The sequence below is a fragment of the Phocoena sinus genome, chromosome 20, assembly GCF_008692025.1.
Source record: "Phocoena sinus isolate mPhoSin1 chromosome 20, mPhoSin1.pri, whole genome shotgun sequence".
NCBI lineage: Eukaryota > Metazoa > Chordata > Mammalia > Artiodactyla > Phocoenidae > Phocoena > Phocoena sinus.
The window spans coordinates 34,453,258-34,481,115 of NC_045782.1; the positions used below are offsets into that span (position 1 = coordinate 34,453,258).

The window sequence follows — 27,858 nt, forward strand, 5'->3', positions numbered from 1 at the left end:
CTAGTGGCTGTGTTGATTTGCAAGTAAGGGACACGGAAGGTGACGAAAAGAAGACTGCTCAGGCTGTTGGAGCACGTGGGTCCCTCTGAGCTTCAGGAAGGGAGTTTGGGGCAATGCCTTGACCCTTCTGGGTCTCAGGTCCTCCATCTTAATAGAGGCATTAAGACTGACCTCCCAGAGCTGTTATGAGGGTTAGATGGGATGATGTGTGTGGTGCTGTCAGCTCACAATAGTTCCTCGGCAGAGGGAGGGAGATGGCACCTCTAGAGTCCTTTCCAGCTGGTGCCTGTGGTCCATTTCCAGCCATGTGATGCTATGATTTTTAGCCTACATGCACACAGATGAAGCATATGTGTTTGTGCAAATAGCCACTTCTTCACACTGTGGGGAGTGCCCCTTGGCATCCATCCTGGATCTCTAGGACCTGTCGAGAAGAGTGGTTAAGCCAGTGAGCTCTGGAGCCAGGCTGCCCGAGTCTGAATCCCAGCTCAGCCACGTCCTAGCTTTGTGACTTCAGGCAACTGACTTAGCCTCTCTGTGCCTCTCCTTCCTCTCCTGAAATTGGAGACAATAATAGCACCCACCTCAGAGGGTTTTGTGAGCAGAACATTAGTTCAAACGTGTGCTTATGGCATAGCCTGGGACAGACGTTTGCCGTTATTGCCAAGTCGAGCTGGGCCCGAGGGCTGTGCTCTGCTACACGATTCCCACGCCTTTCCTGGCCAACAGATAGCTCATCCCCTGGAACAGTCTTTTCCAAGCTGTGACCAGTCTCCCTCAGGCAGGAGTTCCTAGAAGGGTGCAACCTGGGGCAACATGGCCAGTGCAAGCTGCGAAAATAATCATGCTTCCAGGGAGGCCCCAGGAGGGACAGACATTTTGGAAAGTGAATGTTTATGAAGCTCAGCTCCGGGGCGGGGGCGTGGCGCAGGGCGGGAGAAGAAGGAGCCTCTCTCTACTCCTCTCCCTTCTCATCCCCCCTCCCACAGAACCTCAGAACAGCCAAGGGACCTGAGGGGGTGGTGGGAGTGGTCTTTGGCAGGGTCAGAGGTCTGACATTCTGAGGTTCAAATCTCATATCTCACTGCTCCTTCCTGCCCTTGCCCTGCCAGTGACATCGGGAGGAGAGTGCAAAGGGGCAGGAAGGCTGGGGCGGTGTGATGGGAGTGAGGGAAGAAAGCAGCTGTCAGAGATGCAGGGGACTGCTGCACCCAAAGTAGGCAGGAGGCCACGTGCAAGTGCAAAGGGGAGTGTATCTGAGTGTGTGAATGGGTGTGTGTGAGAGAGAGCCACGTGAGTTGGTGGGTACAGGTGAGTGCATGTGTGAGTGTCTGACTGGGAAGAGAACCGTAGACCAACCTCACCAGCAGGGACTTTTTCAGTCCAGACTCCGATTTTACAGATGAGGAAACTGAGGCTCAGCAGTGGGAAGTGAAAAAAGGCCCAAAGTCACTAGGCAAGTCCAGTCCTAGACCCTGGTCTCTAGACAATGAATCCAGGGCCGAGAGGGAGATGGTGGAAGGTGGGGGGCAGCAGACACATTCGAAAGGAAAGGATTGGAAACTTTTCTAACTCCAGCCCTTCCCCTCCGGCTCCTCTCCACCCCCAGTTGTTTCTTCAGGCTGGAGAAGGAGGCAAGACAGGGCTGCCCAGGAGAATAAGGAGGGGAGGAGGGGGCCGGAGGCAGCTTTGCAGGGTGCGGGCGCACTGTGGGAAGGGTCCAGGCGCCGGCCCCCTCCTTTCCTGCAGACGCGGACTCCCCAGCTCAGCCGGGCCCTGTCGTCCTTGGGGCCCTCGGCAGCGGCAGCGGCCTCTCTCTAGCTCTCTTGCCAGACCCAGCCTCCAATGTGGGGAGGGCCTTCCAGAAAGAGCTTGGGGGGCTTCCCAGCTTGGCAAAGCGGAGCCCTAAAATGGAGGAGAGGATTAGCCTAAGCCCACCAAAGTCCTGGCCTTCCCCTACCTGCCCCTCCTGTTTCCCCACCTGGGAAATGGGAGAAAGGACAAGAAATTCGATCTGTGTGTGATGTGCGAGGTGGCGTCTGGGGGAGTCCTTTAAGCCTCTCCTCCCAGCACTGGCGAAGCAGGGCCTCACTGCTGTCTTGCACAGGGCCTCCCTCCCCCTCCTCCAGAGCCCCCTGCCTGGGAGGGGCTACCTCTGCCCTTCGTTTGGGGGAGGATGGGAAAAAGGGTCCACGCCGGCGAGGAGACGCTACAGCCAGAGCAGGCACTCCCGATGACTCACAGGCCCGGAACGCCTTGGGGAGAGGCAGCCGCAGCGGGACAGCCCCCTGCTCAGCTGGGGCAGCTGGAGAGGACCCAGGACCTGGGGGGTGGGGAGGCGAGGGGAAGGCGGAAGGTCAAGAGGCAGAGCCCCCGGAGAGGCTGCAGCCAGGAGCCAGGATTGAAGGAAAGGTCACTGAGAGGTGCCTGAGGGAGGGGAGACAAGGTGCCTCTCCACTGCCATCCTGGCCATAAATCCCACTCTCTACAAGCAGGAGCGATGAAGGCTCCATAGAACAGAAGACGCCCCCGCCTGGCCTTCAGGAAACTCCCTTTCTTGAGAACCGTCTGAGAAGAGGCGCATGTCCTGCGCCGTCCCTTCCTGGGTCTAAGAATGATGCTTCCAGTCCTGAGGAAGCAGGGGGGTGGCTTCAGTGGCCTCCCTTGCTTCTTGCCCGCTCCAACTTGCTTCACCGTCATGCTCCCTTCCATTTACGGGCCTCTTGTTTGGGAGGGGAAACTGAGGCCCAGAGTGGTCTGGGGACACAGGGAACAGCACTGCTTCCCCAGGTCTGCCTGACCTGGCAGAGTTCTGGGCTCAAGGGGCCTGTGTCCTTCTGCTCTTCCTCTCCCCAGCAGAAGATGCAGCTAAAGACTTCAGTCTACGTGGCAGGCAGAGGGGGGCCTGCGAGGGAGAGGAGCTGGGAATGAGGTCAGCGGGTTGGACAGGACAGGCTGTGGCTGTGAAGGCATCTGGGCTGCAGCAGTCTGGAAGGTAGGGGCCTCTGGGCCAGGCCACTCCCAGACCCAACCCGCCGTCCACCCGCCCACCATGGCCTCTTTCCCGTCTGCTGCTCCTCCCCTCTCTGCAGCCCACACTCCGCCCAGGCCAGATGGTTCACATCAAGCATCTTCCATGTGGCAGTTCCACCCTGCCCACCATGCTCCCTTCCCCCTCTAGCCACATGGCTCAGTGTAGAGTTGGGAGCAACTCTCTTGCCCTGCGCCCCCACTCCAGGTCTGGGTGGGATCCCTGTATCATATCCCTGTATCATGTTAACCTACCCCCCAACCCCAGCTGCTTCCCTGGCCCCTCCAGCTCCTGCCCCCCATGCTTCCCCCCCCCCACACCGCCTTCTTGAAGTACAGCAGAGATCTTACCTGTAATCCCTGAATCTCAGCTGTGTGACTTTAAGTAAGTCAATTCCCGTCTCTGGGCCTTGGTTTTCTCCTCTGTGCAAAGAAGGGAGGACAGGGCAGAATAAGCTCAAAGTTTCCTTCCAACTGAACATCTATTGTTCTATGATCTTCCCACCTTGGAACTATAAGGTTCTGGAACTAGTGGAAGTTGAACACCAACTTTGGAGGGGTCATCTGGTCTACCTCTTTGCCTGTGCCCAAGCCGTATTTTCTTGTTGAACCGAGATCCACAAATCTCACTCACTTACCTTGTACCTCCTCCTCCTCCCACGGGCCCCAGCCTTCTAACTTGAGTTCGTCTGCTGTCAAGGTGTAGGTTCTCTGGACAAGTCCTTGGCAAAAGGCTCACTACCATACCTTACTCAAAAGTAGTAACTGGCTCTCTATGGCCACCAAATTGATTATGAATTTCTCTCCTTGAATTCCAAGCCTCTAGAAGTTGGCCCCAGCCTATCTCTTATAGCCTTCTCTTCCACATCTCCTCTGCCCCAGGTGCGTTCTCTCTGTCTCTGTATGTGTGTGTGTGTGTGTGTGTGTGTGTGTCAGCCTTCCCAGGTTTGGGGATGCCTTCCCTCCCATTCCAACCTTGCATTTCAAACCCTCCCAGGCCCAGCTCAAAAGCACACACTCCTCCAGAAAACCTCCCTTGTCTCCCATTGGCATCCTCGTCCTCCCTTGCAGCTCTCTGGAGGCTTCCATTTACCTTGCTGGATAAGGAGGTCTTATTACTACCCTATTTCACAGATTGGGAAATGAGGTTTAAAGAAATGAGGTGACTTACTCAAAATCACACAGCCAGTGCTGCCTCGGGTGAGAGGCATTTGGGGGTTTATTTTATTCCCCTTCCTGACTCTGCACCCTCTGAGGGCAGAAGTTGTCCCAGAGCTCTCCCCAAAGCAAGGCTGGCCCCAGGAGGTCTGCAGTAACCATTCACTGAATAGAATTGACTAGAGTGTCTGCAATAGGCGCCAATCTCAGGATCTTCTTCCCTAAACAGGGTCCCTGTCCAGCCTCCTCTCTTCCAGGGTACCATACCATTCAGTCTCTCTGGTCAGAAGAACAGGAGTCATTCCTGCTCTTCACCTCCACACTCCCTCATCCAATCTAATCCCAATGCCTATAAATTCTGCCTCCCAAACCCCTCTTGAATCCGCCCCCTTCTCTATCTTTATCCTCTTCCACTTGGTCCGGACTCTCATCAGCTCTCACCTGGGCACCTGCAGTAGCCACTTTCCATCACAGCCATCTTTCAGTACCTGCTCCCCTGAGTGACCATGATGACCTTTGACAAATGCAGACCTGATTGCGAGCCTCCCTGCTTCGGACCCTCTGTGGGGCCCAAAGCTGTAAGGACAAAGACTAAAACTCCTGATACGGCTTCCTTGGCCTGCCTGGCCTTTGCTTCCTGTGCTCCAGCCACACTATCCTTCTCCGGATTTTATTAGCATCTAGAACTTGCCATGCTCCCTCCTGCCTGAGATGCCTGACACTCAGAGCCCTGTGTTCCTTTCCTTCCTAACCTTTACAGTTGCAACTACATGTTTATTTACATGACTTCATTCATGTCTGTCTCTACTAGACATAAGCTCCATGAGAACAGGCACTGAGGGCCCAGTGCCTAGCAAAGGATCCTATAAGGATGCTGAATGAATGATTCTGGATCCTTCCTGAGTCCAAGCCAGACTCTGTCCAAAGGGCTGCTCTGCCCAGAGCTGGTGCAACTGAGCAAAGTGGGATCCACCCCTGCTCACTTTCCCATCCAGGAAACTCCAGAATCCCAGGTTTGCCCAGAGGAAGAACTGGTGGCTGATGTAGACGAGGAAAGACACCAGATATCTGTGGCTGAGGATTACTTGTGGGAAGATGGGAGTGGAGGTGAAGTAAGAAGATTAGGATTTGGACGGGTGCCTCTGGCTCACACAGGCTGCCCCTTCATTCTTTTTTTTTCAAAGCCAAGCGTCAAAGAAACCTTTGCATCTAGCCCCTGAACACTTCAACCAGACAGCCGGTGGTGATGCAAGCCTTACCCCACCTTGATCCCCCCTCTCCTAGACTGCTGAAGCTCTCTCCTCTGGTGGACTGCATGCACGCAGGAGACAGCCACCACCCCCCAGGAGTGGATGGAGCACCAGAGATGCCAGAAGAGAATATGAGAGAAAAAAGAGGGAGGGAGAAGCAGTGTGTGGAAGAGGGGTGGGCCAATGGGACAGAGGCAGAGGAGAGGAAGAAAAGAACTAAGAAAAAGAAGAAACATATGTGAAGAGGAAAAAGGTTAAAAGGTGAGGGAAAACAAAGGAATAGAAAAAAGAAAAGAAGCAGGGGATGGGATAAAACAAGGGCAGAAGTGAACCAAGCCAGACAGGGGAAAATAACAATTCAATTGATTCACTCACAGCCTTTAACAAGAATTGACTCAGCCTTCAGACACTGCAAATGGGTCCGGTGATCTGATGATGACCTTGACAGGTCCCTGCCTGGGGAGCTCGCACGTCAGCAGGAAAGACGGGCTTTGTGATCACAAGAGTGGACACTAGGACTGTGGCCCGCAAGCCTGGCGACATCCCCATCCAGCACATTATTCTCAGTTGGGACCTGGCTGCAACCTGGTGGGGCTGGAGTGGGCCTGGGGAGTCCTAATGCCACCTAAGGACCATGCCCCATCCCTTCTCTCCCAGCTTGTCCCAGCTCCTTCCCTGGCTCCTCTGCCCCAGTTTCCCCCTCTTGGCCGGGGAGGTCCTGGAGAATGTGACGGGATCTGAAGGACTAGAAATGAAGCTTTCTCTTTAAGAGCATGGACTGAAGGTTCGCTCTAGAAGAAAATGAAATGAAGACAGGGACTGGATGTGGACATTTGAGAAGAGGAAGATCGAAAATGTCACCCTGAAAAAGAGCTGCAGAGAGAGAAGCAGAGTCCCGTGAGAAAGAAAGAGGAGGGAGGCCAGGGGCAAAACGACAGACAGGAGTGGGGTGGGGGAATGTAAGAAAAGAAAGAAAAAGAGAAGGAAGGAGGGAGGGAGGATAAGGCATCTTACAAGCTCTCCTCCCTTCAGAGCTAAACTCCTCCCCTGAGTTGTCTGCACTCTGACCCCATTTCCTGGCCTCCCACTCACTCCTCAGCCGGCTCCAGTCCAGGTTCCTCGTCCATCACTCCACCAAAGCAGCTCACACTTAGGGCACCAATCACTGCCATGTTGCTTAATCCAGGGACCATTTTACTCCCTATCATACTAAGTCTCTCTGCAACATATAACTCTCCCTCCTTCTAGATCAATCTTCCCCCCGCATACATGACACCCCCAATCCTCTCCTCCTTGCCCTCCTACTTCTCCCACTCTTGTCCTACCTCCTGTGCAGGCTCCTCCTTCCCTTCCCAACCCTTAAACCCTGAGGGTCCTCAAGGCTCGGTCCTAGCCCTTCATATCTCCTCCCTCCATACTTTCTCTGGAGATAACTCCGTCCACACCATCACCCTATGAGGCGGGGCTCCCACATTTGTCTCTCCTCTGGACTCCAGACTCAGACACCTAAGGGTTCCCTCCACGTGTCTGACTGGGTGTCTCATAGGCACCTAACACTCAACACGGACAAACTTAATTCATCATCTTCCCTCTAAGCCTGGAAAGGATGAAGAGATGAAGGGAAATCTCAGGCCAAAGGACTTGGGTTGAGGCTGAGGCACTGAAAGCTGTGCCTGGAATCTAAGGACCAAAAGACCCAGAAAGTGCAATGGAAAGTGCGAATGAAAAGGAAGAAGAGAGAACCCCCCACTCCTGGGGTCTGTCCCCAGCTCTGTCTGCAGGGGTCCTCAATACAAACCGTGCAGGCTCCATGAATGGGGACACGTGGACACCAAGTTCTTTACTGCAGCCTCACTCTTACACCCCCTTCCCTTCTCTGTCCTCAACCCCTCTCCCAGGGACCCTCTCTCCATCACCAGTCTGGGGCGGAAGAGCATTCTGAAGGGTCAGATCAGGGAAGGAGGGCAACGGAACCTCAGCAGGGGGACCAGAGAGCTGGAAAGGGCTGACCAAACTGCTCACCAGGTACACCAACACCTGGGCTGCCTCTTCTCTTTTACCCCACACCGTGCAGCCCAGACTGGGACTTGAGGGGCTCTGGGGCAGGGGGAGTGGGGAGCACAGGCGCATTGAGGGAGGGCACTTGGGGAAATTTGGAGAAGGAGCGAACTCAGAGCTCAGCACTTTCTTCCTTCTGGTTTTCTTCTTGAGGAATTTTTTTCCCCTAAGTGCTGATGACTTTACCATTTCTTGGGGGTGGGGGGGAGGAGATTTTGGCTTTTGCTCCCCCCACTCCAAATGCCAGACAAAGTCTTACATTCCACAAGAAGCCAGAGCTTCAGAGTTTCCTAAAGATGAGGTGGCGTCTCCTCCCGCTCCGGCCTCAGCTCCTGCTCTCCTTCCTCCCCCCACAAGTCTCAAGCCCTCAGTTCTGGCCAAGGAGGCCCAGCCAGGCTGGGAGGAGACCCCAAGCACATTCTTCCTCTCACTGTCATGCTGCAGAAATTAAAGACACATCTTGGGGCTGGGCGCCCGCCAAGCGTTTCAAGTCGAAAAGTGGCAGAGGAGGCCCTGGGCCTCAGCTCTATGCCACGTGTAAAAGATGCTTGGAAACCTTCTGCCCACAACTCCTGGGACGGAGGTCTGAAACTGGACACGGGGGTGGTGGCTGTTGCACACCATACACACAAAGCCCACCCCCCAATCCTAGGGGTCCCTAAACATTCTTCAGGACCACGGGCCCACGATGTAGCACGTCCCAATCCACGTCTCTGAGTCTTAATCTCCTTTAAGGTGGTCAAGTGAGCACGGCCTGAACAGGGAGCATGTGGGGAGGGGGCTGTAGGTGGGAGTACTTCTGGCTGCAAAAACGCAGCAAGCAGGGAGGTGGGCAGGTCACAGCAATTCTCACCTCCAGCCTGTGACTCTCCACCCCAGACAGCCATTGCAAAGGGGTGACCGCTCTGAGGGGCAGGGCTCGTGTCCCCCATTAGGGAGGGGGCGCTCCTTGTCCCTGACCCACACTGGAGGGGGCAGGAACTGCCATCTCAGCCCCTCAGCCCCCAGTCCTGCCCTGCAGTAGCTGGCACCAGATGGGGGCAGATACTGGGCCGCAAGCTGCTGCCACATGGTGGGGATAATTGATGAAGGCCTGTCCCTCCATTGCTGTCTCCAGCCCTGCCTCTCTGGAAACTCTATATTTTCCCTTTAATTATAGCCCCTGCAGTCTCCCTCTGCTGCCCCACCCGCACGGCTCATCCTGGCTGCCCACGGCCAGCCGGCCAGCCGACGTGGCTCCCTCCCCTTCTGTTCTCTTGGTCTTTTTTTTCCTTTGCCTTCGTTGCACAAAAGCAGCTGGGGGAGGGCGTGGAGACGGGCAGGGGGAGGCAATGGAATCTTGGATGGTTTGGGGGAGGCGGGACTCCCCACTTCCACGTTTGCAGCTCTGGAGCGGTGGGGGTGGGGATGGGGCTCTGCAAAGGGATCCTCATTGCCTTCTCTTGGGTCCACATATTTCGGCAGGATCAGCCGCCTGGATAGATTGGGGTTGGGGTCGAGCACTGTCAGGAGGCTGGGACATAGAGAAGGGAGGACACTGGCTTCTGGAGGCATCTCCTCCAAATATAGCCTGTTGTTTTTGGGGTCCCCACTGCCTTTCAGGGTGTAGATGATTCTCTCCTGGTTCCAGGGACAAAGAGCAATGCCCTGGGTTTTCAGGAAAGAGGTGAGGCAGTGGGAAACATCCTCTAAAATAAGGTCACTCACCTGCAATCCCATTTCATACTCCCAAGGCAAGTCTCCCCCAGACACCCAAATTCTCCCATATGTCCCCAACCCTGAGTCCAGGTACAGACAGAGACAGAGCTTTCTGCAGTCCCCAGAAGGAGAACCCTCTCTCTGGTCAAGTGCTCTCCAGCACAGTCCTCTCCAGTTTGGCTGTGCCGGGTAGAAGGGTCTCTAACCAGGGCCTGGCCACTGGCCATGACAGACCCTAACACAAGACCCTTTTCTAAGTTGCCAGTGACCACAGCCCTCCCCATGCAAACTCACTCCCCCCAGCGTGGAAGAGTTTTAGCGATTTCTCACTACCACCCTGCTGCCCCATCACTCAACACCAAAGCTTCCTTCTGGAGAGACCGCGTAGTCAAATTTCTCAGCCAGTGCCTCAGCCTTCCCACCCCATCTCTCTCAGTCACGCTGAGGTTTGGGGAGAGCGTTGTACTTCATCTTGGAGCCTCAGGCATGGCAGAAGAATTGACATCCTGAAATAAAAACCCTCTTGCTAGCACCCATCCCCACGTATTTGATCCTTAATGTCTACAAATGAGTCCTTAACTTGTTCCCCAAATATTCCTAAGTTCCATACCCCAGCCACACCAGATGACACCCCTAAACAGGCACATCTTTTTTTTTAGGTTCTCCTGCTTTAGAGGGGTGCCCAGCTGGCCTCTTCATACCCATCCCCTAGCTCTTGCCAACGATGTCAGGAGGGTGAACGAGGCATGGCCAGCAGAACTCTCTCCCAATCACCCCCACTCCTTCCATCTTTGAAAGGTTCCCTAACCAGCTCCCCAATTCCAGTTCTGCCCCCCAGGTCGGGGGTCCCAGTAAGAAAGCCGAAGAGGTGCCCCTACCCACTCTTTAGCCCACACTATATTGAGGACCTAGCCGCATCCCAGCGGCATCATCTCTGGCCCTGGCTGGGCTGGGGGGCTGGGGAGGCAGAGCTGCGAAGGGGGGAGATGTGCGGTGGACTCCCTTCCCTTCCCTTCCCTCCTCCTCCCCCTCTCCGTTCTCACTCCCAAATTGGGGGCCGGGCCAGGCAACTCTGATTGGCTGGGGGACGGGCAGCCTGCTCCTCCTTTCCCAGGGGCAGGGTTCCTCCCCGCTCTCCATCAAGATGGTATAAAAGGGGCCCGGGCCGGTGGTCGGAGCAGACGGGAGTTTCTCCTCGGGGTCGGAGCAGGAGGCACGCGGAGTGTGAGGCCACGCATGAGCGGACGCTAACCCCCACCCCAGCCGCAAAGAGTCTACATGTCTAGGGTCTAGACATGTTCAGCTTTGTGGACCTCCGGCTCCTGCTCCTCTTAGCGGCCACCGCTCTCCTGACGCACGGCCAAGAGGAGGGCCAAGAAGAAGGCCAAGAAGAAGACAGTAAGTCCCAAACTTTTGGGAGTCTAGGGCTGCTTGGTATCTTGCCCTGCGTTTGGTCCCAGGGGTCCGCGACTTAAACTGAGACTCGGGATGCTCCGGAGGCTCAGGAATGGAAGGAAGATGGTGAGGGCTTGTCCTCGGCGCCCTGGGATAGAAGGGACCGCACTCTGGGTCAGGGTGTAGATGAACGCCCCCCAGGAGTGAGAGGGGAGGATGCTGCACGGCGCGAGTTGGCACAGGAGGAGTTCTGAGCGCGCACTGCGAAGTACTGCGGGGCAAATGGGGTCTGGACGCCGGGTGGGGGGAAAGTACGTCGAAGATGGGATGGGGGCGCCGAGTTGGGAATTTGGAGCCCAAGCTATGAGTGATCAGAAAGGCTATGAGATGATTCATAAGGAAAGATTGTTTACCCTCTCTGCAGGCTAGACAATGTTCCTGGGACCGCGGAGGTGCTGGGCGGAGCGGGGGAGGGGGCGCGGAGCGTGGGCGGGTTGAAGGAAGAGATTCTTAGGCGCGGACTTGGTCAGGCAGAGTCCTTGCGCCCTCTGCTGATCTACACTGGGCAGTGCGCCTCCTTATCCAGCGCTTCCCCGCGCAGGAGCCGGAGCGGGAAGACCGGGATTGTTGCCCGGTGTGGACCCCACCTCTAGACCTGGAAAATAAAGTTGGAGATAGGGTAGCCCCGTCTCTAGAAGAAGTAGCCAGTCGAGGGAAATTGCTTAGTGTCGCCCGCCACCTAGTGGCCGTCTGGGTAGATGATCCGCGGTGGGCGTGGTTAACTAACTTCATTTACTGTTTGCGGACTTTCTGGTTCTTTGGCTAAGGAGTGACCCAGAGGCACTGGCTGGCTTTGGGAAACGGGGGTTGTCACTGTGAGAGGCCTTTTGAGATGTCTGGGCGCTGGAGGTTAGGGCATATCCTACTTTTACGGTACGCTTCAAGTCTCTGGGCGGGATCCCACGCCAATCAGCCCCTCCCCCATCCTCCTAGCCCCGCCCACTCCATCCCACCTGCCCCGGGAATGGGGCGGGATCCGGGCTAGACCTCTGGTCTCTCCTGCCGTCCCCTCCTTCTGTCTCCACCCAAACCACGCCCACAAGCCTGCCCTCTGGTTGGGGAGCTTCTCTTCCCACTCCTCCACCCCCCACTCTCCCACCGAATGGCTTTTTATTTCATTTGGCTTCAGCGCAAATGGTCTGGGGTTGGAGTTGGAAGCAACCCCGGCCTAAAACTTTGTTTAAATTCCTGAGAACTGGAAAGAGTTATAGCTTCCCTGGCCAGGCGCCTCGGCCCTGTCACTGGCGCTGATGAGGAGCAGATGAGCGTTTAAGGATTTGGGGAAAGGAAAAACAGAAAGACAAAAAAAGGAGAGGCGGGAAAGGGAAAATCTAAATGTGCGTCTAAGACCGAGGGGAAGGGACGGTGGGGTTGGGGTACCTGGAGCCCCGAGGTGGGGGACTCGCGCGCCGCTGACAGCCCCCACCTCCACCTCTTGCCCCAGTCCCACCAGTCACCTGCGTACAGAACGGCCTCAGGTACCATGACCGAGACGTGTGGAAACCCGTGCCCTGCCAGATCTGTGTCTGCGACAACGGCAACGTGTTGTGCGATGACGTGATCTGCGACGAAATCAAGAACTGTCCCAACGCCAAAGTCCCCGCGGGCGAGTGCTGCCCCGTCTGCCCGGAAGGCGAGGGTATAGCGCGGGGCCTGGGCCGGGGCGGGGGCGGGGGCTCTCCCTTGCCCAGCGCAGGGGAGGCGTCTGTTGCCGGAAGCACCTGGAGCAAACCTTGCCTCTAAGCCAAGTCTCTTCCCCCCCCCCCTTCCCACAGCGTCACCCACGGACCAAGAAACCACTGGAGTCGAGGTAATCCTCTGCCCTCGACTTTCGCCACCCCGCCCAAGACTCTTCGCGGTTCTCCTTCTCTAACCCGGCTTCTCTTGTTTCTTCTGCCCCAACCCCATAGGGACCCAAAGGAGACACTGGCCCCCGAGGCCCAAGGGTAAGCGGTGCCCTCTCCCGGCTGTTGGGGTTAGAGGTGGGCGTGGCTCCTGGCCTGCGCTCACCCGGCCCGCCCTCTCCCGCTGCAGGGACCCGCTGGCCCCCCTGGCCGAGATGGCATTCCTGGACAACCTGGACTTCCCGGACCCCCCGGACCCCCAGGACCTCCCGGACCCCCTGGCCTCGGAGGAGTAAGTGGAGAGTCGAGGCGTTCGTGGAAGGCCTTATGTCACCTCGCCCCCACCCCCCCCCCACCGCGGGGTTTTTAGTTTGTTGGGGTTGGTTTGTCTTGGCAGATGGCATACTTCATAGTATGAAATAACTTCAAACTTACGGGAAGAGAGAAAAGTTGCAAAAATAATGCAAAGAACTTTCACATATCCACGATTTGTCACATTTGCTTTATCAGTTTCTGTGTATAAATATAATCATCTGGGTTTGTTTTTTTTTTTCTAAACCATTTGAGAGTAAGTTGCTGGTCTTATGTCCCTTGGCTCCTAGATACTTTAGCATGTATCTTCTGAGAGCAAGAACGTTCTCGTAACGTGAGCGTCGCACAATGACTACATTTTGGAAATTTAACACTGACACAGTACTGTTTATTATCTACTACGCAGTCCACACTCAAACTTCACCAATGTTCCCAATAATGGCCTTTAGAGCTTTTTTGCTGTTGTTCCTGTTCCAGGATCCAAGCCAGGATCATGCATTGCATTTAATTGTCATGTCTCTGGTTTCCTTTCACCTGGAACATTCCTCAGACTTTCTTTGTCTTTCATGACACTGACATTTTTTGAAGAGGCCCGTTGTTCTGCAGACTGTCCCTTAAATTGGGTTTGTTGGGTGTGTCTTCATGATTACATTCCAGTGATACGTCTCGGGCCGGGCTGTGCCCCAGGTCACGTTGTCCTGCATAGCGTGTCACGTCAGGAGGCACGTGGTATCAGTTTTTCCCGTTACTGGTGATATCTTCTGCCTTTCAACTCACTGCCCTGACCCTGCTTTCTCATGTACTCTCTCTTCTAGAACTTTGCTCCCCAGATGTCTTATGGCTACGATGAGAAATCAACAGGAATTTCTGTGCCTGGCCCCATGGTGAGTCACCAGCGAGGGATGTGGAGGACAGAAGAAGAGCAGATGAGGATCCAGACAGGACAGGCCAGGGAAGAGATAGGGGGTGGCATAGATGACTTAGGAGCTCAAGAAGACCTTTGGGACCTCAGAATCAGAGAGGATGCCAGGCAACTGGGTGGTCTGAATGGGAACCATGGGAGATAACCTTTCCTACAGAGGCTTCATTATGGCCTCCCTTTCTTTTTCTTCTGTAGGGTCCTTCTGGTCCTCGTGGTCTCCCTGGCCCCCCTGGCGCACCTGTGAGTATCCAGGATGTCTACACCGCTTTGGGCTCTGGGCTTTTGGAAAGAGGATTGGCATGAGGGCAGGGAGGGTGCTCAGAGATCTCTTGGTGAGTTGGGGGACAGGTTGGCAGGGACCTACTCTTCTAACCCTACCCCTCTCTCCCTGTCTGCCAGGGTCCCCAAGGTTTCCAAGGCCCCCCTGGTGAGCCTGGCGAGCCTGGAGCCTCAGTAAGTGCTCCCCAACTTGTACTCTCTATGCAAATATACACTCCCTCTACAAATACATGGATTCTCCTATTGAAGGACCACCATCTGGGGTCTTTCTTACCTCCTTCTTCCAATCCTAGCCTTCCCCTTCTTTTTTCCTTATCCTGGCCATTCTAACATCCTCTCTTCCTGTCTCCTCTAGGGTCCCATGGGTCCCCGTGGTCCCCCTGGCCCCCCTGGCAAGAACGGAGATGATGTAAGTAGCCCTGGTAAAGAGATACCATCTGACCCCCACCACCTCTCCATGTGTTAGGTCCCTGTAATCTCTACCCCAGTGCCCCCACCACCTTTGGGGGTGATACCCAGAGAAAGGAGGGCATGTTCTCCTTGATTCATGGGACTGCCCTTGAACAAGGAGCCTCCTGGGATGTTTCCCCATCTTCCTAACAGAGGAAGTGGCTCTCCCTCCCCTCACCCCAATCACCTTAAAGCAGTCCCCAACCCCATCCCCTGATGTGAATGGCTTCCCACAGGCTTAACCACCCTGGGTACCTCAGATTCTCACTCCACGTGGTGAGATTAAGATGCTGGTGACAGAAATAAACAGAAATTCCTTTGGAGGGACGCAAAATTCAAGCAAGGGTTGCATGGTAGATTTAAACTGAGATAAGGTTCTAGGCCCCTAAGCCTGACCCTCAACGACCCCAGGAAGACCCAGGCCTTCCATACTTTTCCAACTCAGGGGGCACGGGCACGATGGCCTTTTCTCTTTCTCTCAGGGTGAAGCTGGAAAGCCTGGTCGTCCTGGTGAGCGCGGGCCTCCTGGACCTCAGGTGAGCAGGAGGATGGCGTGGCTGCCTCCGGGCTTTGCTGCATTTGGGCTTCATTTGGGAGCTGTGTCCACAGTGGTGTCTTCTAACAGCCCTGCCTTTGTCCTTTTCTTTTCTCTCCAGGGGGCCCGGGGATTGCCCGGAACAGCTGGCCTCCCTGGAATGAAGGGACACAGAGTGAGTCACCTTTGTGTCATCTAAGTTCCCAAAGTCCCAGCATTGCATTCCAGCCCTTTCCCCAAAGGATCCTGGTGTGCGTCGTGGTGGCTGGCAGCTGTATAAGTTCCAAGGGATAGAGAGTAGACATCAAAGAGAACTTCCCTCCATTGGGAAGGAAATCGCAATAAAGGCATGGAGTGAGATCTTGGGCCAGTTGGGGTTTAGTCTAGCTCAGACACAGGGAGATAGCTGTGATGACCTCCTGAGGTTCCTCCTGAGGTCTGGGTGGCTGTCAAGGTTGTCCACAGTCTCCACAAGGTCTCACTTTGGCCCTCTTCCTATCTTAGGGTTTCAGTGGTTTGGATGGTGCCAAGGGAGATGCTGGTCCTGCTGGTCCCAAGGTAAGAGGCTGTGTGACTGTCATGGTCCTCCACCTCCCCTGCAGTCCCACCATGAATGAATTTCTAACTCTATTCTCTGCTCTGTAGGGTGAGCCTGGTAGCCCTGGTGAAAATGGAGCTCCTGGTCAGATGGTGAGTGTGTCCAGTTGTAGAAGGAAGAGAGGGAACAGGACGTAGTGGCAAGATGGGGGCTTGGGGAGAGGGGTGTGTCTCCTGTCTCACTTGGCTTCTCTTGGTTTTGTTGTCAGGGCCCCCGTGGTCTGCCTGGTGAGAGAGGTCGCCCTGGAGCCCCTGGCCCTGCTGTAAGTACTCCTGGCCCCTTGGGGGACTCCAGGTTCTGGAAGGCGTTCCCTAGGAGCTAAAGGGACTGAGCAGTGCTCAGTGAATGTAACCGGGGCTTTCCCCTCTCTCCTGCAGGGTGCTCGTGGAAATGATGGTGCTACTGGTGCTGCTGGACCCCCTGTGAGTACAGCCCTTAGACCTCAGTGCCTGGGATTGCAGAGGGGTCTCAGTGTCAGCTCTTGGGTCTGATACCAGGGGCAGGACTGAACCCCAGGACCTTTTCTGTCCCAGAGTATGACTTGTGGCTGCCATCTTCCTTCTCACTAACATCTCCCTTTCATTCACAGGGTTCCACTGGCCCCGCTGGTCCTCCTGGTTTCCCTGGTGCTGTCGGTGCTAAGGTGAGACCCCCACCCTCCAATGAGCAGGGCTCCCACAGGCCAAGGGGTGGGCATCTCCCAGCTCCCCAAACCAGAGGGACCCAGAATCAAGAGAGAAGCCCAGTCCCCAACACCTTTGTCCTGGGGTCCCCTTCTCTGATCTTGGAGTCCTGACTCTTGGTCTCCTGTCATGGCCCTTCACCCCCTGCCATCCAGCCATGAGGCTGGACTCCCAGGGTGGCTCCTGACAGGTTCTTTCTTCCAATCCAGGGTGAAGCTGGTCCCCAAGGATCCCGAGGCTCTGAAGGTCCCCAGGGTGTGCGTGGCGAGCCCGGCCCCCCTGGCCCTGCTGGTGCCGCTGGCCCTGCTGTAAGTGGCACCTCCTCAGTACCCCCGTACCTCTCCCTAACTCAGAGTCCTTGCCTGTCACTCACCCGCCTCTCTCTGTGTCACAGGGAAACCCTGGTACTGATGGACAGCCTGGTGCTAAAGGTGCCAATGTAAGTATCCTGCAGGTTTCGGAGCCGCCCCTGGTGCCCACCTTCCGCCCACCCTGTGCCCTCCGCTCCTGGGCTTAACTTGTTCTGCCTCCCGCAGGGCGCTCCTGGTATCGCTGGTGCTCCTGGCTTCCCAGGTGCCCGAGGCCCCTCTGGACCCCAGGGTCCCAGCGGCCCCCCTGGTCCCAAGGGTAACAGCGTAAGTACTGCTCTCTCTCTTCTGCCCCATCCCATGAGCTGGCTCCCGTGGCCCTTGTCTGGGAAGCGTGAAGACCCAGACCAGCTGAGCATCCCCATTTTCCACTCATCTTCCTCTCCTCCCACTCAGGGTGAACCTGGTGCTCCTGGCAACAAAGGAGACACTGGCGCCAAGGGAGAGCCCGTGAGTCCCCCAGCAGCCCCTTGGGGGAGGTCCAAGGAGGAATGGGAGCCCCTGGTGCTGGACACCCAGCCTCAAGCCTGTTCTGGAGCTGGTACCAGGACAGTCCCTCACCGCAGGCTGCCCCCTCCTCTCTGCCCTCTCCAGGGCCCCACTGGTATTCAAGGTCCCCCTGGCCCTGCTGGGGAAGAAGGAAAGCGAGGAGCCCGAGGTGAACCCGGACCTGCTGGCCTGCCTGGACCCCCTGGCGAGCGTGTAAGTGCCCCCTTCTCAGCCCCAGTGCCGGCCTGATGCCCACGTGTCTGAGCTCACTGACCTCCTCTCCTCCCACAGGGTGGACCCGGTAGCCGCGGTTTCCCTGGCGCAGATGGTCTTGCTGGTCCCAAGGTAACCTCTCTTCGTGGGTGGGAGGCTGACCCTGCCGCTCCCTGGACATTACCTTCCTCTCCCAGATGTAGTCAACCGTCTCCCACCCCCACCGCCCGGTCATTAGTGCCCATACTGGGGCTGCAGACCTCTCTTCACACTGAGCCTCACCTTGACCTTCCTACCACCACCAATGCCTCTCAAAGCACCACCCACAGCCCAGGACGAAGAGGCCAGCCCATGATAAAGAGACCCTAATTGTTGCTGTGACTCCCCCAACCAGGGTCCCGCTGGTGAACGTGGTGCTCCTGGCCCTGCTGGCCCCAAAGGTTCTCCCGGTGAAGCTGGTCGCCCCGGTGAAGCTGGTCTGCCTGGTGCCAAGGTGAGACCCCAGCCCTCTGCCCGGCTTGGCCCATGACCCTGCCCATCCTATGAGGGTTCTGGAGCAGGACCACAGATCCACCTTCTAGAATGTCCTCCACCCCAGCCTCCACTCTCCTTCTCCCCCTCTTCCACCACCCTTATCCCCCACCCCACTCACACCTCTCTGACTCCCCCTAGGGTCTGACTGGAAGCCCTGGCAGCCCTGGTCCTGATGGCAAAACTGGCCCCCCTGTAAGTATCACTCCCCCAGGCCCACATCAGTCTCCTGACCTCTCACCCTCTGTCCTCACCTCCACGTTTGTACCTTCCATCCTCAGGGTCCTGCTGGTCAAGATGGCCGCCCCGGACCCCCAGGCCCTCCTGGTAGCCGTGGTCAGGCCGGTGTGATGGGTTTCCCTGGGCCTAAAGGTGCTGCTGTGAGTACTCAGTGAGGTGTATCACAGGGACAGACACACTTGGGGCGAGGGTGGGGGTGGGGGGAAGAGTCCTCGCTCTGAGGCCACCTCTGCCACTGACTTGCTATGTGGCCTCAAGCCACTCATTGCCCCTCTCTGGGCCTCAGTCTCCCTATTCCATAAAATGAGAGATGTCTCCTGGCTTTACTACCATTGCTCTATCCCTGGAAATAAGTATCGTTGGCCCCCAAACACACACACACACACACACACACACACACACACACACACACACACACACGGGGATAGGATATCTTGGTGGGTTCTTTGAGGTTCAAAAGAAGATATCAGAAGAGATGAAAGCCCTTTGCAGCTCAGGTCACCAAAGGCATACAATGGGGAGAAGAAAGAGAAGAGGGTGGAGAGAGGGGCCTAAGGGGCGGGTCGTCTGGGAGGAGAGGGCTCAGGGAGAGGCCAAGAGATGGAGCAGTGGAAGCCAGCAAAGGCCTTCCTCAGGGGCCAGAGCTGACTGACAGATTCAAAAGCTCCTTAAAAATTCCACTCAAAGTAAACGGGAGGGACCCAGGAGGCCCCGGTTTCCCACTTCAGCTCCCTCAACCCTAACTCTCTCTCCCCACAGGGAGAACCCGGCAAGGCTGGAGAACGAGGCGTTCCTGGACCCCCCGGCGCTGCTGTAAGTATCGCCTTTTGGTCCCTGTCCCCTCCCTGCCTCCGCCCATGTCACATCCCTACATCCTGCAGGAGGGATGCGGGAGGCTCCAGCCCATCCCCAGGGTGTCAGGACCCCCAGCCCCCAGGCCCCCTACCTGTGCTCTCTTCCTCAGCTGCCCGCCCACCTCACCACCCTGACCCCTTTTTCACTCTCTCCCCATAGGGTCCTGCTGGCAAAGACGGAGAAGCTGGAGCCCAGGGACCTCCCGGACCTGCTGTGAGTGTCCCTGACGGCGAGGCCTGGGGAGGGGGTGCTGTGGGGCAGGAAAGGGGAGATAGCTCCCGTCCCCCTTCTCCTGAGCTTTCCCATGACCGCAGCATTTCCTCCTTGCAGGGCCCTGCTGGTGAGAGAGGTGAACAAGGCCCTGCTGGCTCCCCCGGATTCCAGGTGAGGCCTCACGCTGTCAGGGTGTTGGAAGAGGGGCATGAGGAACACCTCTTCCAGATTCTAATCCCTCGCCTCCCTCCCCCATTTCCCACCTACAGGGTCTCCCTGGCCCTTCTGGTCCTCCTGGTGAAGCAGGCAAACCTGGTGAACAGGTAAGAGGTAGCAGGCAGCTGAAGAGATGGGGAGCGCAGGGAATACAGAGGGAGAGTCCAGCCCCCTAGCTAATCAGACAACCATCAACTAGAGGGATCAAGGTTAGACTCGAGGAAGGACTTCCCATCATGAAGGGTGCTACACAGAGGGGAGCAAAGAGCTGCACCTCTGTGTGATAGGATCTGGAAGGAGCCGCCTGGCTGCTGGTCTGGATGACTTCTTTTTAGAGCTGCTGGAATACTCTGGCTTTCCCTCAACCCCAAGTCTGGGGAGGGTGACACATTCACGAGGAGGAGTAGAGGGATAAGCCCGGTTCAATGCTGAGAAGGGATTGGTCTCCAATCACAGACCCCAAGGGCTAGCCCCCAGGTGGACAAGAACGCTTTCTAGTTGGGAGGACCAAGGTGGGTTCTGCTCACTGTGTGTCCCCCCTCCCGCTCAGGGTGTTCCTGGAGACATTGGTGCCCCCGGCCCCTCTGGAGCAAGAGTAAGTAGAGCCCCTTGCTGCTTCTACCAACGTGCCCCGTGCTTGGCCCCGTCTCTGCAGCCACCTCGTGGGCCCTGTCCTTTCCTTCCAGGGCGAGAGAGGTTTCCCTGGCGAGCGTGGTGTGCAAGGGCCCTCCGGTCCTGCAGGTCCCCGTGGGTCCAACGGTGCCCCTGGCAATGATGGTGCTAAGGTAAGGGCAGCACAGGGACCAGGTCTCACCCTTCCTGTGATGGGGGATGCCTGGCTGTGACCAAAGCCGGCTGGATGTTGGGGAGGGATGGGGGGACAAGACTGGGGGGAGGTCCATGTGCAGCCTGAAGTTCTGGGCTGTGAGACTTTCCTCTTAGCTAGTACCTGTCTTTGGCCTCAGAACCAAGCCCGGGAGAAATTAAGAGGGGGCTCAAAGCTGTGACCCACTTCTGAGACTCCAGTCTTCTTGGTTGTCATACAGGGCGATGCTGGTGCCCCTGGAGCCCCTGGTAACCAGGGCGCCCCTGGCCTTCAAGGAATGCCTGGTGAACGAGGTGCAGCAGGTCTCCCAGGCCCTAAGGGTGACAGAGTAAGTTGAACTCCCCCCTCCCTCGAACCCTGTGTGGTTCCCATCTCTCTCTGCTTCAGATCCCTCAGCATCTCTCTTTCTACTCCTTTGGGTCTTTCCCTGTTCTCCTTAATCCTCCTTCTTCTCTGGCCTCTTGGCTGATGAATCCTTACCTATAGTCCAGGCCCTACCCTTCCCATGTGTTACCATGGCAACAAGAGGTGGGAGGGGGGCTCCTGGACGAGGAATCCCTCTACACAAAGCAGGAGCTTCTTAATCTAAGTTCCCCGGAATCCCCACACAGACACCTTTCCCCTGAAAGATCTTGAGTCCTTGGCACACATGGGGGCAGGGCAGACACAAACTGAGGAGGGGTCCCAGACACAAGCAGGATGCCATAGGTCACCTCCTTGCCCCACACTGGAAATCTCAGACTTTCCTATGTCTTTAGGGCGATGCTGGTCCCAAAGGTGCTGATGGTGCTCCTGGCAAAGATGGCGTCCGTGGTCTGACTGGTCCCATTGGTCCTCCTGGCCCCGCTGGTGCCCCTGGTGACAAGGTGAGATGGCTGCCTCCCCACCTTCTTCCCTAACACACAGCTTCCCCAGCAAGCCTGGGCACAGCTCTGCAGGGGGAGGCAGCTCCTGCCATTCTAAGCTGGTGATCCAAAGGTGGGGGGCCAGGAGGGAGGATGACTCTCCTGGGTTATCCGCCAGGAGTATTCAGCGTGGGCCCCTGACCCTGCGCCTCTTGTCCCTCCCTCTCAGGGTGAAACTGGTCCTAGCGGCCCTGCTGGTCCCACTGGAGCTCGTGGTGCCCCCGTAAGTACAGAAGAGCCGGTTAAGGCTCCATACTCCAGCCTTCTCTCCCTTCATACTGCCCCTGGCCCTCTTTCTGGCCCTCCTCCACCTTGGCTCCCACCTGCTCTGGTCCCTGTGGAGTTCTCCTCAGGCCCTCCTTCCCCACCCTCCGGTCCATCCCATCCCACCTTCCCCCAGATCAGGGCATCTCTCCATTTGCCTCCTTTTCTTCTAGGGAGACCGTGGTGAGCCTGGTCCCCCCGGCCCTGCTGGCTTCGCTGGCCCCCCTGTGAGTACCAAGATCCCTTTCATCTTCCATCTCCAACTAGGCCCTGGGGCCTTGAGTGACTGGATGAGGAGAGAGGCATTGGCCTGATTCAGAGAAGGAGGGTGGAGGGGGAATTGTCTCCCATTCAAGCATCTTCCTGCCTGGAGTTCCTGTCCTTCCTCAGCTGACTTCCTAGGCCGGCACAGCCCTCTCCTCCACTCACCACACTCCCTCCTCCCCCAGGGTGCTGATGGCCAACCTGGTGCTAAAGGCGAACCTGGTGATGCTGGTGCTAAAGGCGATGCTGGTGCCCCTGGCACTGCTGGACCCACTGGACCTCCTGGCCCCATTGTGAGTATCTCGCCACCTAGGCCCCGAGCTGCTGGCAGGCTGGATCCAGGACTGGCCCAGCCGTGACTCCTCTGTGCTCTCCTACAGGGTAACGTTGGTGCTCCCGGACCCAAAGGTGCTCGTGGCAGCGCTGGTCCCCCTGTGAGTACCTCACTGTGATTCTCTGCCAAGGCCCTCCCCAGCCCGCGTTTAGAGATGGGGCGGCTGGGCCAGGTGAGGGGCTGTCCTCCCTCTGATTGCTTCTTTGTCCTCTTCTCTAGGGTGCTACTGGTTTCCCTGGTGCTGCTGGCCGAGTCGGTCCCCCTGGGCCCTCTGTAAGTGTCTGTGGTGGAGACTTCACCGGTCTGGGAGGGTATGGGGCACAGGCCGTCAGGAGCCCGACTACGTAGTCGGGTGGGCCCGACTACGGCTTCCATAATGCTCCGGAATCTGATGGATTCTGACGGCCCCAATTCTCCCCAACCAGGGAAATGCTGGACCCCCTGGACCTTCTGGTCCTGCTGGCAAAGAAGGCAGCAAAGGCCCCCGCGGTGAGACCGGCCCCGCTGGGCGTGCTGGTGAAGTCGGTCCTCCCGGTCCCCCTGGCCCCGCTGGTGAGAAAGGAGCCCCTGGTGCTGATGGACCTGCTGTAAGTGCACTACGCTCCAGATGGGTCCAGAGTGGGGGCAGCGTCCCTGGCCACTGGAAGTCACCTCACCCCCACCCGTCCCCCACAGGGCGCTCCCGGCACTCCCGGACCTCAGGGCATTGCTGGACAGCGTGGCGTGGTCGGCCTGCCCGGTCAGCGAGGAGAAAGAGGCTTCCCTGGTCTTCCTGGCCCCTCTGTGAGTGCCCCCTCACCTTGCGGATCCCGACGAGAACAGTTGCAGGACTTGGAGGGCGCAGGGTGGGGGTGTTGGGGTCAGCGGGGACAGAGGTGGCGGGTCCTAAGGCCCTCTCCCACCCCATCCCCGGCCTGACCCTTTCTTCTCCCTCAGGGTGAACCCGGCAAACAAGGTCCTTCTGGAGCAAGTGGTGAACGTGGCCCCCCTGGTCCCATGGGCCCCCCCGGATTGGCTGGACCCCCTGGCGAGTCTGGACGTGAGGTAAGTGGTTGCCGGCCCCACGCCAGTGCCCTTGGTGTGGCCGTCTCGGCCTTGGCCTGAGCCTCCCTCCCCTCGGCTGCCGTTCACCTTCCCCTGCTCTCTGCAGGGAGCCCCTGGTGCCGAAGGATCCCCTGGACGAGATGGTTCTCCGGGCCCCAAGGTAAGACGGCTGCACCCTGGGGCCACAGCCCCACCTGCCGCTCCACCTGGCCCTCTCAGCTGGGGCTGACCCGGATTCCCCTCCTCCCCCCCCTCCCCCTCTCAGGGTGACCGTGGTGAGACCGGCCCTGCTGGACCCCCTGGTGCTCCTGGTGCCCCTGGTGCCCCTGGCCCCGTCGGCCCTGCTGGCAAGAGCGGTGATCGTGGCGAGACTGTAAGTAGCTGCGCTCTGGCTTTACCGTTTCTGCTCAGGCCAGGGACTCTCCAGGCTTGCCGAGGGGTCTGCAGATGGACACCTGACTTCACCTAAGCAGGGGAGAAGAGGAGGCCTTGCAAGATGTCTGGGCCCTTGGCCTCCCTGAAAACACTGAGCCACAGCTCAGCCTTGAGACCCCTCCTCCCGACAGTCCCGTTTCCCCCGAGGAATGGGGTTTGTTCCCAGGTGCTTGCCCCAGCTTACAGGAGGCCTGAATTTACATGAAGATTCACCTGGGGTCAGGAGAGAATGGATGTGGTGGGAAAAGATGAGAGGAAAGAGGGATTTGGCCAAGGGGGGGCCTCACCTGCAGCTCAGGCCGTGCCAGCCCTCAGCTGGGCTCTCCCTGACCAGGATCTAATGCTCTCTTTGCTCTCCCCAGGGTCCTGCTGGTCCCGCTGGTCCCATTGGCCCCGTTGGTGCCCGCGGCCCCACCGTAAGTGCCCTGCTATGGCCCTTGTGTGCTCAGAACCCTTGTCCAGATGTGGACTGCACCCCCTCAGTGCTAACAGAACTTCCACCTGACAGCCTGTCCCCATCTCTCTTCTAGGGACCCCAAGGCCCCCGTGGTGACAAGGGTGAGACAGGCGAACAGGGCGACAGAGGCATTAAGGGTCACCGTGGCTTCTCTGGTCTCCAGGGTCCCCCTGGCCCTCCCGTGAGTATGCCCAGCCCCTCCCCAGCGCCCAGCTGCCATCTTACCTTCTTTTATCATCTCCCCAAGTCCTGCTGTGTGATGGGGGAGGACACTTTGCCTCGGTTTCCCTCTCTGGACCGTCCTTCTCCTCCCTAGTGGGAACTGGGGTCTGAAGACTAATGGGTATTTCCAAGTAGCCTCTGAGAGAGTGAGGGGTGCGCAACGAGGGATCGTGGGAGGGGTCTCAGCCTATGGACACCCTGGGGCTAGACTTCCAGAATAACAAGGTGGTTGGTTGGGGGCGGTTGCTGGCCACATTTGACCTACACTTGGCCTAAACTGTCTTCACATCTCTCCTTCAGGGCTCTCCTGGTGAGCAAGGTCCCTCCGGAGCTTCTGGTCCTGCTGGTCCCCGCGTGAGTTGTGTCTCCTATTTATCTGCTCTTCCTGGGTCCCTCGCCTCTCTGGAGAAGGGTCTGGGGCAGGGCATGAAAGGAGGGAAGGGGGTTCTAGACCACCTTATGCAGCTCTCGCCTCCCCCTCCCCACTGCTTCCTCCCACAAAATTTCCTGGCCCAGCTGTGGGAGTGAGCCGTAATGAGGCTGAGGAACCAGAGCCCAGGCAGAGTGGGTTGTGGGCTTCTCTGCCAGAGCTGGGGTGGGCCCGTGCTTTCTGGCAGGCTTTCTCCAACCAGCTTCCTCCCTGCAGGGTCCCCCTGGCTCCGCTGGTACTCCTGGCAAAGATGGACTCAACGGTCTCCCAGGCCCCATCGGTCCCCCTGGTCCTCGTGGTCGCACTGGTGATGCTGGTCCTGCTGTATGTGGTCCCCCACCTTGTCTGCCCATGGCCCTCCAGCCCCGAAAACACTGAACCCCGGTAATCCCCCTCTCCTCCCTCTCTGCGCAGGGTCCCCCCGGCCCTCCCGGACCCCCTGGTCCCCCTGGTCCTCCCAGCGGTGGTTATGACTTCAGCTTCCTGCCCCAGCCACCTCAAGAGAAGGCTCAGGATGGTGGCCGCTACTACCGGGCCGATGATGCCAATGTGGTCCGTGACCGTGACCTCGAGGTGGACACCACTCTCAAGAGCCTGAGCCAGCAGATCGAGAACATCCGGAGTCCTGAAGGCAGCCGCAAGAACCCTGCCCGCACCTGCCGTGACCTCAAGATGTGCCACTCCGACTGGAAGAGCGGTAAGGGCTGGCCCAGCTGTGCCTCCTCCCGCCGCGACGGGGCTGAGCCCTGAGGTGCCCACATCCCGCACCTCCCCTGACGCCATCTCACCCTGCCCCACTGCAGGAGAATACTGGATTGACCCCAACCAAGGCTGCAACCTGGATGCCATCAAGGTCTTCTGCAACATGGAGACAGGCGAGACCTGCGTGTATCCCACTCAGCCCAGCGTGGCCCAGAAGAACTGGTACATCAGCAAGAACTCCAAGGACAAGAGGCATGTCTGGTACGGCGAGAGCATGACCGGCGGATTCCAGGTGCGTGAGCTCGATCCCGTAGCCGCTCTTAGGAGATGGGCTGGCCCAGGGCTCAGAAGGGCCTAAGGGTAGGTCCCGGGTGGACCAGACCTCTGCTAAGTGTGATCAGCTGGGAGGCAGGAGACCTGGGTCAGTGATACGGGGTCAAACACAGGGTGCCTGGGGGCAAGGGGTGCCGCCTCTGGACGTAAGGTTCACTAGGATGCTCTCAGGGGACTCCAGGGAGGGGGGCCAGGACCGGAGGCTCCAACACAGCCACTCACTCGTCGCTCTTCCGCTCCCACAGTTCGAGTACGGCGGCCAGGGCTCCAATCCTGCCGATGTGGCCATCCAGCTGACTTTCCTGCGGCTGATGTCCACTGAGGCCTCCCAGAACATCACCTACCACTGCAAGAACAGCGTGGCCTATATGGACCAGCAGACTGGCAACCTCAAGAAGGCCCTGCTCCTCCAGGGCTCCAACGAGATTGAGATCCGGGCCGAGGGCAACAGCCGCTTCACCTACAGCGTCACCTACGACGGCTGCACGGTGAGTCCAGCAGGGCCCCCGCTCTGGGCTTTGGCTTTCCGGGCAGGCTCAGTCCCCCCACCCCCTCACTGCCACTTGGTGACACCCCTCTCCCATTGTCTCCCTTTCACCCCAGAGTCACACCGGAGCCTGGGGCAAGACAGTGATCGAATACAAAACCACCAAGACCTCCCGCTTGCCCATCATCGATGTGGCCCCCTTGGACGTTGGCGCCCCAGACCAGGAATTCGGCATCGACGTTGGCCCTGTCTGCTTCCTGTAAACTCCCTCCACCCCAACCTGGCTCCCTCCCACCCAACCCACTTGCCCCTGACTCTGGAAACAAAGAACCCAAACTGAACCCCCCAAAAAGCCAAAAAAATGGGAGACAATTTCACATGGACTTTGGAAAATATTTTTTCCTTTGCATTCATCTCTCAAACTTAGTTTTTATCTTTGACCAACTGAATATGACCAAAAACCAAAACTGCATTCAACCTTACCAAAAAAAAAAAAAAAGAATAAATAAATAACTTTTTAAAAAAGGAAGCTTGGTCCACTTGCTTGAAGACCCACGTGGGGGTAAGTCCTTTTCTGCCCGTTGGGCTTATGACACCCCAACGCTGCCCTTTCTGCTCCTTTCTCCATGCCTTCTTGGGGCCTCCCCTCCACTGCTCCCCGAATCTAAGTCTCCCCAAAAGGCACAGGAAACAATGCATTGTTTGCCCAGCAACCAAAGGCAATGTTGAAACACCCAAGTGGCCCCCCACACTCCCAGCCTACTCCCTTCACCCAGAACCCCCGAGCCCTGGGGGAACCCGGAGTTCTCAGACTGCCAAAGAAGCCTTACCATCTGGCATCCCTGTTGCCCTGGCAACATACCCCTCTTTGTTTTTGAGGGGGAGCATGCCAGGGGCACCACTGGCCCTTCACCACCGGGTTTGGAGAAAAGTCAGGAGGGGCCAAGACAGAGCAGAAACGTCGGATTTGAGAAACATGCCGATCCCCCCGTGCTCCCCAGCTGGGTGGGAGAGACTGCTCTGTTCCTTGTGTAATTGTGTCGCTGAAAGACTACCTCGTTCTCGTCTTTGGTCTTTGTGTGTCACCGGGGCAACTGCATGGGGGGCGGGATGGGGGCAGGGTGGAAGGGGCTCCCCGTTTTATATCAAAGGTGCTACATCTCTGTGATGGGGTGGGGTGGGGAGGGAATCACTGGTGCTATGGAAGTGGAAACGCACCCCCCCCCTTAGGCCAGCAAATGTTCCTTTTTGTTCAAAGTCTTTTTTTATTCTTTGTTTTTTTTTTTTTTTTCTTGTGGATGGGGACTCGTGAATTTTCTAAAGGTGCTATTTAATGTGAGGGAGAGAGTGCCGGCTCCAGACAGGGTCACTTGCTCTCCACCCTCTCTTCATCCCCCTCAGCGCCTCGCACCACCTCAGGCCTCTCTCCTCTCTCTCCCGACCTCTCCCTCCTCTGAAACCCTCTCCTCAGCTGCATCCCATCCTCACGGCCTCTCTTGTAGTCTGTTCTGCGTTCTCTCTCACTGGGTTTCAGAGCACAATTTCCCAAAGCACAAAGCAGTTTTTCCCCCTAGGGGTGGGAGGAAACAAGAGACTCTGTACCTATTTTGTATGTGTATAATAATTTGAGATGTTTTTAATTATTTTGATTGCTGGAATAAAGCATGTGGAAATGACCCAAACCTATCTGCAGTGGCCTCCTAATTTCCTTCCTTGGAGTTGGTGGAGGGGAGTCCTGGGGAGGGAGCTTTGGGAGGT

General features: G+C 57.4%; 1 protein-coding gene and 1 long non-coding RNA gene across 13 annotated transcripts; one reads left to right on the plus strand and one right to left on the minus strand.

The window, feature by feature from the left end:
- Positions 1 to 611: 611 nt before the first annotated feature.
- On the minus strand, positions 612 to 11,629 carry LOC116745195. Its single transcript, XR_004347313.1, has 3 exons — positions 10,905 to 11,629; positions 2,154 to 2,160; positions 612 to 625 (listed from the first exon to the last, which is right to left on the minus strand). It is a non-coding gene; the product is annotated as an uncharacterized LOC116745195 (long non-coding RNA).
- Positions 10,359 to 27,782, plus strand: COL1A1 (collagen type I alpha 1 chain). 12 transcript variants are annotated; one of them, XR_004347311.1, is made up of 51 exons: positions 10,359 to 10,592; positions 12,094 to 12,288; positions 12,425 to 12,459; positions 12,560 to 12,595; positions 12,684 to 12,785; positions 13,621 to 13,689; positions 13,923 to 13,967; positions 14,127 to 14,180; positions 14,362 to 14,415; positions 14,939 to 14,992; positions 15,113 to 15,166; positions 15,496 to 15,549; positions 15,637 to 15,681; positions 15,798 to 15,851; positions 15,967 to 16,011; positions 16,179 to 16,232; positions 16,482 to 16,580; positions 16,667 to 16,711; positions 16,809 to 16,907; positions 17,037 to 17,090; positions 17,235 to 17,342; positions 17,421 to 17,474; positions 17,737 to 17,835; positions 18,015 to 18,068; positions 18,155 to 18,253; positions 18,873 to 18,926; positions 19,128 to 19,181; positions 19,299 to 19,352; positions 19,451 to 19,504; positions 19,948 to 19,992; positions 20,084 to 20,182; positions 20,444 to 20,551; positions 20,982 to 21,089; positions 21,298 to 21,351; positions 21,570 to 21,619; positions 21,842 to 21,949; positions 22,037 to 22,090; positions 22,210 to 22,263; positions 22,416 to 22,577; positions 22,666 to 22,773; positions 22,927 to 23,034; positions 23,141 to 23,194; positions 23,300 to 23,407; positions 23,832 to 23,885; positions 24,000 to 24,107; positions 24,449 to 24,502; positions 24,795 to 24,902; positions 24,993 to 25,275; positions 25,382 to 25,572; positions 25,859 to 26,101; positions 26,217 to 27,782. XR_004347311.1 is itself a non-coding variant. In XM_032615703.1 (51 exons), the coding sequence occupies exons 1-51, from the start codon at positions 10,490 to 10,492 to the stop codon at positions 26,361 to 26,363; spliced, it is 4,392 nt and encodes a 1,463-aa protein (XP_032471594.1). In that variant the 5' UTR covers positions 10,360 to 10,489; the 3' UTR covers positions 26,364 to 27,782. The 12 variants fall into 12 exon arrangements, 11 of the variants coding, with proteins under 11 accessions (XP_032471594.1, XP_032471592.1, XP_032471593.1 ...); XM_032615703.1 differs by having other exon boundaries at positions 10,360 to 10,592; positions 21,566 to 21,619; XM_032615701.1 differs by having other exon boundaries at positions 10,360 to 10,592; positions 17,037 to 17,342; positions 21,566 to 21,619.
- The last annotated feature ends 76 nt before the right edge of the window (positions 27,783 to 27,858 follow it).